Here is a 10061-nt window from a genome sequence, read left to right as displayed (position 1 = left end):
TGCTGGGATTACAGGCATGTGCCACCATGCCCGGATAATTTTGTATTTTTAGTAGAGACAGGGTTTCTCCATGTTGGTCAGGCGGGTCTTGAACTCTCGACCTCAGGTGATCCACCCACCTCGTCTCCCAACGTGCTGGGACTACAAGCCTGAGCCACCGTGCCTGGCTATAAAACATTTTCATCACCCCAAAAAAAAATCCCACACTCTTCAGCTGGCATCCACCAGCCACTCCTCCCCACCCACCCCCAGTCCGATACCACTCTAACATATGATGCATCTCTCTCTTGTTTGCCGGTATGTCAGCATTTCATGCAATGTTTTTTTGTTGTTGTTGTTTTGTTTTGTTTTGTTTTGTTTTTTTGAGACAGAGTCTCACTCTGTTGCCCAGGCTGGAATGCAGTGGTGTGATGTTGGCTCACTGCAACCTCCGCCTACTGGGTTCAAGCAGTTCTCCTGTCTCAGCCTACTGAGTAGCAGGGATCACAGGTGCACGCCACCACACACCCAGCTAATTTTTGCATTTTTAGTAGACAAGGAGTTTCACCATGTTGGCCAGGCTGGTCTCAAACTCCTGACCTTGTGATCTATCTGCCTCGGCCTCCCAAAGTGCTGGGATTACATGCATGAGCCACCACACCTGGCCAGGAATCACAGTCTTATCTTATTGGGTTGTGGTGGAGGTGGGGGCAGCAGAGGGGGTAGTGGTGGAATGTGTCTGAGTTCCAAACAACTAACTTCAAATTGGAATCCTGGTGCACAGCTTGTTAGAAGTTGGAAATGCTTGCACTGCCCTAGTCTGCTATGCGTTTGATTTTCTAGACCCAGCTCCCACTAGCCCTCATCCCCTAGTCCTGAGCGTCCCTTAAACTGCCAGGTGGCTCAGGTGAGAGGCCCTGTAATTAAACCACATCCTTTGCCTCTTAAAAATAACATTGGAGACAGCATGGTTCAAGGCAGGGACAGAAGGAATATATAATTTAGCGTCCTTTGCCTGAGCCAGTATGAAATCGGTGCATGTGCAGTCTTGCGTGCTTCGGCTGTAAAGCGTGCTCTGTTGTCTCAGCAAGTGTGTAGGTAAGCTAAATATTCTAACAAGTTGGTCCAACCATGTCAGGCTCTTTGCATGTGCGTCCAGCATAGTCGATGAATAGACGTCCACGTGGAGGAAACTGGCTCAGCTAGTCCGTTCACAAAACCGACCAATCGTGGCCACCATCGCAAAACCTCACCAGTTGCCTGAACTGGAATCCCGGGCCCCGTCCTCGGTTCGCCTTGTTCTTCTGGGCCTCACGTCGACTGTGTGTGCTGCCGATCTCTCCAGCACCTCCGCCTCCTCCTCAGCACCCACAGCCACCGCCCAGTGCATCTCACTTGGATGAGAGCAATGATGTCTGAGTGGTCTCTTCCTCCCTGCCCCCTCCTGTGTTCCTTCCACCCTGACTGCTGCCCAGGTGATAAGGGTCACCCGGTACCACATGTCCTTGTGCCCTTCATGATCTAACCCCACTTGCTTGTCCAGCTGTGTCACCCACAGCTCCCACATATGTATCTGCATTCCCACCCGGCAGACTCTCACAGGTCCCCATGCCCCATGGTATGTTGTAGCCCCCGTTGGTGGGCTCTTAATCTAGACTTTAGGAGTGGAGGGAGCACAATCTGACATGTGAATAAGTGTCTTAAAACAGAGAGCATGGAGGCCAGGTGCGGGGGCTCACGCCTGTAATCCCAGCACTTTGGGAGGCCGAGGCAGGTGGATTACCTGAGGTCATGAGTTCGAAACCAGCCTGGCCAACATGGTGAAACCTCATCTCTACTAAAAATACAAAAATTAGCCATGCGTGATTACAGGTGGCGGGCACCTGCAATCCCAGATACTCAGGAGGCAGACATTCCAGCTATCTCTTGAACCTGGGAGGCAGAGGTTGCAGTGAGCTGACGTCACACCAGTGCACTCTAGCCTGGGCAACAGAGTGAGACCCCGTCTCCAAAAAATAAAAAAAGAATTTTATGAAATTCTTTCCTCCAGGCATTTGAATGTGTTTTTCCGTTTATATGCAATGTCTTACCCGTCCACCTGAGTGAAATGCTTTATAAGACTGCTCCAAGGTCACAACTTTACTTCCTGAGGTTCCCTTCCCCCTGTCCTCAAGGATTTAATTGCTTGTTAATTACATACCTGTTTCCCTCCTAGACCCTGAGCTCCTGGGAGTAGGAACTGTCTCTTCCTGCCCACCCCTGACCCTTAGCAGTGTCTAGTGCATGGATAGCCCTTAGTCAGTGCTTGCAGAAGGAAAAAGACCAGGAAGGGCACGCCAGACCATTCTTCTCTATGAAAGACCCACCAAGTGCTCCCTGCTGTATAGTAAATGGCTCTGTACTCCCAGATCTCTGCTCCTCCCTCATTTACCTTCACGAACTGGGCCCTTTTGTGTTTGTAAGGATTTCCTCTAAGAGGTTGAAGCCCAGTTGTCAAACATGTACTCGGACGAATCAGATTTCTCCTTGATACAGGAATTCACTAGATGTGTAATGCTTTGTAAATTACCCCTTGACAGATGTTGAGCTCTTTGTTTTTCTTTTCTTTCTTTCCTTCCCATTCAGATTGATGCACTGAGTAAAAGAAGCAAGGAAGCTGAAGCAGCTTTCTTGAATGTCTACAAAAGATTGATTGACGTCCCAGGTAAGCCCTGGCACTGATGGCCCACCAGTGGGGGGCTTTGTGTCTGGTGAGTTGGTGGGTTTTGGGCTCATTTTTAATGGCTTTCCTGAGGAAAATAAATAATACCATTAGTCGCAACTTCCCGCAGGAAACCAGGGAGTGCCTCACACGTGAATCCTCCAAGACCCAGTCTTTGGATATGGAAGGAAATTTGATGCACTTGTTGAAGGACTCATGTAATCTCTAGGGGATGATTTCATAAAAGCAGGGACCCAAATCTCTGGGGCTACAGCATAAAACGTTGCACGTACCACAGAGGAGATACAGATCCAACGCGTGTGTGCTGTGCAGAGGTCCCTTTTACTGTCCACTGCCACCTTCAGGACGTTAGGAATGGCCCTACCAAGACACCTGGAGTATCCCGCTCCCCCTGCCAGGTCATCCAAGATCAGTGGCCCCGGACAAGTCCTTCACTTAAGGGTTACGGGCAGAGGGTAACTTATAATCCCTGCAGCGACAACCAAGTATTTCAGTTGTTTCTTTTATTTTTTTTCTAAGTTTACTTATTTATTCATTTTTGAGACAGGGTCTCGCTCTGTCGCCCAGGCTGGAGTGCAGTGGTGCAATCTCTGTTCATGGCAACCTGCACCTCCCAGGCTCAAGCGATCCTCCCACATCAGCCTCCCAGGTAGCTGGGAGGCGCATGCCACCACACTCAGCTAATTTTTGTATTTTTTGTACAGATGAGGTCTCACTGTGTTGCCCAGGCTGGTCTCCAACCCCTGGGCTCAAGCGGTCCTCCCACTTCAGCCTCCTAAAGTGCTGTGGGATTATAGGTAGGAACCACTGCACCACCTTTAATCTTTTAAAGGGATTGAAGAATTAAAATTTAAATAGTGTTTGTGAGGCGTTCTGAGAGATGATGGCTTCCGATTCTCTATTCTGGAAAAGTGAAAATGCATGTTTCAAGTGCCTTGAGCTCTCTGGTCCTGTTTGTGGGTCCTAATTGCCTTAGCATCTCGAGTAAAGTGATGGATATAACCATGTGGGGCCCAGCTCAGCCCTAGGGAGATGCTGATCAGAAAATTAGGAAAGTCATTTGATGTGTTTCTCCACCAAGCAAGGAATTTGAATTACCACCACCCTCCCCTCCCCACCAATTACAGTTGTGCACTTGCCCTTGTTAGCAATTCTCTGAATATCATTGACGTCATCAGAGCTACATTAACAGAGCGAGGCAGACACAGGTCTCCTTTGTACCTGTATTTGGGTTCTGATTCAGGTCCACCATGGGCTTTGCTGTCCCCTCTTGGAACTGGGATTAAAAGTGGTCGCACCGGGACGACAGAAAACAGTTGGGACAGGGAGTGGGGAGATCCAGATTCTCCTTCCCTGGACTTGTTAAGAGTTCTTGATGGCATTCCTTTTCCTCTCTGGACTTCAGTGCTGTCATCTGTAAAATGGAACAGATGGAACAGGGTTGGGAACAGCCTAACTGTAGAGAATGGTTTGCTTTGATCTCAACTTTTACTGTCTTGGGAGCTTATCTAATTATTAGTTCCAAATTCTAGCCTTTGGTTTTCTGTGGGAGTTTGTATCTGACTAGGAGTTCCCTGAAGAATCTGACCGAGCCTCATGAGGAAGCTCCTTCGCAGTAAAATGGATCAGAGAGTAACCGCTGGAGGGTGTCCAGGTTCTTGGTGTTTTGAACAATGAATTGGGCAAAACACGCAAACCAAGGAAAGAATGAAGCAAGGAAAGCAGAGATTACTGAAAATGAAAGTACACGCCACAGGTTGGGAGTGGGCCGAGCACCTGCTCAAGGGCACAGATGCAGAATCTTGTCACCCCCTAGAGGTTACCCGTTGGCCAATTGGTATTTACCCCATGTAAATGAAGTGGTGGCCTCCAATCAGTCCAGTTGGTTGTAGAAAGCAACCAACCAGAGGCTGAAGGGAAGTTACAAAGGTCACACTCCTAGCAAACATCTTGATTGGTTGTGGAAAGTAACCAATCAGAGGCTAAAGTTAAGTTACAAAGTTGCACTTCTGTGCAAATGAAGCTTGGCTCTGCAGTCAGTCTGATTGGCTGCAGCCAGTCAGAGACTGAAGTTACAAAGTTACCCTCCTATGCAAACATCTGATTGGTTGTAGAAAGCAACCAATCAGAGGTACTTTCAATTTCCCATCTGCAGGGCAGAAAAGGGTGGGGGTTTGCAAAGGAAGTAGCTTCTGGTCCTTTTGTTACCTAGGCGTGGAAAGTGGGGGTTTTCTTTGGATTTATTTCAAGGAAGTCAGGGTGAATTGGCCTTCGGTTTTCTGCCTGCACTCCCTGTTCTCCTGCCTCAAGAGCACACTGACCCTCAGGCATCAACAGCCTGGCGGGTATCACTGGCATTTTCTTGTGTGTAAGGTAGTGGCTGAGAATTTTCTATCTGGACTATGTCATGTCCATGCTGACGCAGGCATAAAGAATTTACAAAAAAAGCGTGACCTGGGCTTTGAGAAATCTTATTTTGTGTTGCGAAAGAGTTCATTCTTTGACTTTTTGCTGCTTCCTCGGGCTCAAGAAGGTTCTGCTCCAGCCTATTTCCAGAAGTTCTTGCTACCACTTCTGGGAGCAGGGTCCCAAAAGTGAGTGTTTTCCAGCTGAGAATTTCGTCCAGTTGGTGACTTAGTCAATAGAAGACTGACCCACTTCATTTTTGCCAGAGACCCAAAGACTCTTTAGCAGCTGTTTTCAAAATAATCTGTAATCTTTTTTTTTTTCTTGCTGTCACACAGGCTGGAGTGCAGTGGCACAATCTCTCCTCACTACAGCATCCACCTCCCAGGTTCAAGAGGTTCTCCTGCCTCAGCCTCCCACATAGCAGGGATTACAGGTGCCTGCCACCACACCCAGCTAATTTTTGTATTTTAGAGAGATGGGGTTTCACCATGTTGGCCAGATTTGTCTCAAATGCCTGACCTCAAGTGATCCACCCGCCTTGGCACTCCAAAGTGCTGGGATTACAGGCATAAGCCACCGTGCCGGGCCTCACTGCAGTTTTCTAAATAACCTGTAATCTCTTTTCAAAAAGTGGAATTTGCACATCGGTTTTTCCCTAGTGAAATTTTTCAACTGCACAGCCACTTTAAAATGTTGCTTACGTTTCTTTCTCTGCAGTTATTTTCTGTGTTAATTTCCCAGAGAAAAAAAAGAGACCATTCTTCTCATCAGCGTTCCTCTTTATCTGAGTAGACCTTGTCCATGCACATGTACAGATTTTATAGAATTTTAATCATAGCATGTGTGTATATTCATATTCTGCCTTTCTTGCTTTATATTATGATTCTTATAACCCTGAGCATTTTCCTATATTGGTGATATTCTTCTGTTTTTATTTCTGGCCAGGGAATTGAAGTGTGCAGTTTAAATTGATGAATGGTGGGAGTAAAGAATGTTTGATATTTACTGTAATACTAAAAGTCAATCAAAATACATCTACATTCCAGGTAAAGAACTTTCACCCACCGCCTCCCAGGTATTTCTTACAAATGCTGTGACCTGCCAGATCTAACAAGTTACCTGCAAAGCAGGAATGGAGCTCAGAGCACTCTCCCTGTGTTTTGAAGTCTGATTATTGCTCAGAGGCAGTCATTCTGTGGCTGAGACTTACAGGAAGAGCCAGGTCAATAGCGATGATGCATTTACTGACAGTCACTCAGTTGCGGGGAGTCGGGGGGCCTTAACTGTCTGCATACTTCAGGCCGTAGTGCAGTGGAATCCAGAAACATTTGTAGGATGTGGTAAATTCTGCTAGTTGCAAGATACAGCAACTCACACTGTCACAGAAAAAGGGAGGCAGCCCTTGGGAATAATGCAACAGGCATTTCAGCTATGTGCCACGCAGCCCCACTCCTGGAGCACAGGGAGAGCCAGCAAGCTGGCCCCAGGAACGGCGGAGCCAGAGACCCACCCAGGCTAAGAGTGACAGACGCTTGACCGAACCAGCTCCCACCGCTGCCCCTTCCTGAAGTTTTATTTATTTGTGCATTTCCTTGTTGCTTAACTCTGGGTCTCCTTAGAGTGACAGCTCGCTGAGGACAGGGCTTTGCATTGTGACTCTCTGCCCAGCACCTGGCACACAACAGGTAGGAAGTGGTAAATGACTGAAGGAGTCAGTTGACCCAAATCCCCACCACTCCCTGAGTCCTCAGCCCCAGGGTTCACCAAGGGTTGCACTGGTGACTCTGAGAGCTTTCTCCCCGGTCCAGGTCTCACTTCTGAGTGCCAACCTGCATATGCAAGTGGCGCCTGGACTTTCCCGATAGCATGGTGTGGCGGGCACACTACACCCACCCAATGTGTCCGACAGAAGCTGTCTTCTTCCTGCATTTCTTCTTTTAGCAGATGGCATCACCTCCCACCTTGCTGCTCATGTTCTGATCTTTTTGTTTTTCTTGAGATGGGGTCTCGCTTTGTTGCCCAGGCTGGAGTGCAGTGGTGCAATCTCAGTACACTGCAACTTCCACCTCCTGGGTTCAAGTGATTCTCCTGCCTCAGCCTCCCAAGTAGCTGGGATTACAGCCTTGCACCACCAAGCCAGGCTAATTTTTGTATTTTTGATAGAGATGGGTTTTCACCATGTTGGCCAGGCTGGTCTCGAACTCCTGACCTCAGATGATCTGCCCACCTCAGCCTCCCAATATGCTGGAATTGCAGGCATGAACCACCACGCCTGGCCTGTGTTCTGAGCATTTTGTCACCAACTCTGGCCATCTGACCTCTAGGATGCGTCTCTATTCCAGCCACTGCCCTCCACCCCGCCTCCTGCCTTGCACTCTGCAGTTCATGTTGATATGAGTCTAAGCACTTGCAGGGCGACCAGACTCTTCCTGCCTAATCTCCACTGGCCCCTCTGGGTTAACCTGCTGAGATGTCACTTCCTGACAGAAAGGCCTTCCCAGCCGGTTTAGGGGACCCTTCCCGTGCACACACACCCTGCCCTGGGACCCTACCCTTCGCTCTATCATAATTCCTTGGTAACTGTTTGGCAGAGACTGGTTCAGTGCAGTTTTGTCCCTAATTATTTCCTTTGTCTCTACCCCAGTGCCTGCCATGTGGCAGAAACTCCATAAATATTTGCTAAACAAATGCAGAAATGAATGAATCAAATTATTTATTCAAAACGCTCTCTGAGTGTTTTTTCTGGACTCAGGCTCTAACTGTTCCCACTGAACCACCCTCCCGAGGTTGAAGCTTCCCAGTGAGGGCGAGCACTGCGGAGCACTAAGACAAGTCAATTGCAGGAGAACAGAATGTGTCTTTTATTGAGTTGCAGCAGTTTAATAGCTCTCCGAACGCTCATTTTACTTTGGTGTCACTCTATAAAGATTTACATGCCTGCATAGACATTTATACAGCACTTAGCGTTTGGGGTTGCCCAAATCAGCACACATGCTTCTGAGACCTTCAGCTTTGGGGCCGGCCCTTGGTAGCTGGGATCTGTGTTTGGTTTACCAGATGTCACACTGGCACTCCAAGCTCAGCACCCAGGGTAGGATCTCCCTTCACCTCAGCTCATCCCACATCATCGGCCAGCACCCAGGATAGGGTCTCCCTCCACCCCTGCTCTTCCCCCACCACCCCACCCGCCCACTTCTCCTTCAGTCTTCTGGCTCCTCCCTCTTCTTCATCTTCCACCTTCTGAAATCTCCTTCATACTAAAGGCACCAAGGCCGGGTGCCGTGGCTCACCCCTGTAACCGTAGCACTTTGGGAGGCCAAGGCAGGCAGATCACCTGAGGTCAGGAGTTTGAGACTAGCCTGGCCAACATGGGGAAACCCTGTCTCTCCTAAAAAAAAAAATACAAAAAAAAATTAGCCAGGCATGGTGATGGGGACCTGTAATCCCAGCTACTTGGGAGGCTGAGGCAGGACAATCGCTTGAACCCGGGAGGTGGAGGTTGCAGTGAGCCGAGATGTCCAGCCTGGGTGACAGAGTAAGACTCTGTCTAAAAAATAAATTATTTAAATTAAAAAAAAATAAAGACACCAAATAAGCATTTAGTTCAGACCTCGAGGTTTCTGTTCTTTTCGTTTGCTACCAGATCACTTCTCATTCCTTAGTCAGTTTCGTATTATCAGACTCTCATCTCCCTGGGTATTACTCGGGTCAGTGCCTGAGACCTCAGCACCCCTCATCCTCCCACCATACTCCCGGGGTGTCAGGAACAGGGTGAGCCCCAGGAATACAGCAGCCAGATCAGTTCCTGCCCTTGGAATATAGAGCCTGGTGGGAATAATATGGGCATTAAAAAGTAATTGTGACCAGGTGCAGTGGCTCATGCCTGTAATCCCAGCACTTTGGGAGGCTGAGGCGGCCGAATTACTTGAGCCCAGGATTTCAAGACCAGCCTGGGCAACATGGCAAAACCCCAACTCTACAAAACAGACAAAAATTAGCCATACATTGTAGCGTACGCCTGTGGTCCCAGCTGCTCGGGAAGCCTCGGCGGGAGGGTCACCTGAGCCCAGGAGGTTAAGGCTGCAGTGAGCCAAGAGCATGCCACTGCACTTCAGCTGGGGCGACAGAGTGGGATCCTGTCTCCAAAAAAAAAAGAGAGAGGAAAACATTATTGCATAAATAACAACTGAATTTTAGGTGCAATAAGCAAAGCCCACCAGGCAATGAGCGCATAGAATAAGGTGAATCAAGCAGGAGAAGAGGCAGCTGAGGTGTCACCCACTGAGGCAGGAGAAGCCACACGAGGCGGTTTTCTGACCAGAGAAAACAGCAGCAGGGAGGAGCTGGGACGGGAAGGAGACCAGCAGATGGGGAGAATGTCGGGTCAACAGAGCTTAGTGAGCAGAAGAGAAGGACCCAGGAGCAACCAAGCCCTGCAGCAGCCAGATGGAGACACTGCAGTAGTCAGAGGGGCTGTGAATAATGACTCTGGGAGGCCCGGTGCAGTGGTCACTCCTGTAATCACAGTTCTTTGGGAGGTGGAGGCCAGAGGTTGAGGCCGGCAGTTCAAGACCAGCCTGGGCAACATAGCAAGACCCCTATCTCTTAAAAAAAAAAAAAAAAGATAAGTAAAATATGCAGCTTCTATCTGTAGTTCAAGACCAGCCTAGGCAACATAGCAAAGCCCCCATCTCTTAAAAAAAAAAAAAAACTAAACAAGTAAAATAGGCAGCCTCTCTCCCTTACTATAATGAAACAAGAAATAAATGTCTTTCTCTCAGATAGCTGGGAATATTCTGGAATGACCACTTCTAACAGGCTCTTGCATAGCTGGAATTTTACTGAGTTCTGGGCAAAATTATGACAGTCTGCATAATCCGTCAGCAATTAACCTTGCGTGGGTGACTTGCTCTTGCTTCTTGATACTTTTCTTTCTTTTTTTTTTTTTTTT

At 48.3% G+C, this 10061-nt stretch overlaps 1 protein-coding gene across 1 annotated transcript in view; it reads left to right on the top strand.

Moving 5' to 3' along the window:
• The window catches only part of CUX1 (cut like homeobox 1), a 437632-nt gene that overhangs the window by 250920 nt on the left and 176651 nt on the right, over positions 1 to 10061 (top strand). Inside the window, exon 4 of the mRNA XM_037740392.1 lies at positions 2605 to 2683. Coding sequence (XP_037596320.1) covers positions 2605 to 2683 — 79 coding nt within the window. The remainder of the gene's footprint in view (positions 1 to 2604; positions 2684 to 10061) is intronic.

This window comes from Cebus imitator, unplaced genomic scaffold (genome assembly GCF_001604975.1).
Source record: "Cebus imitator isolate Cc_AM_T3 unplaced genomic scaffold, Cebus_imitator-1.0 Scaffold82, whole genome shotgun sequence".
Lineage (NCBI taxonomy): Eukaryota > Metazoa > Chordata > Mammalia > Primates > Cebidae > Cebus > Cebus imitator.
Note: the sequence above shows the minus strand (reverse complement) of the source record. Positions and strands in the feature narration are given on the sequence as shown.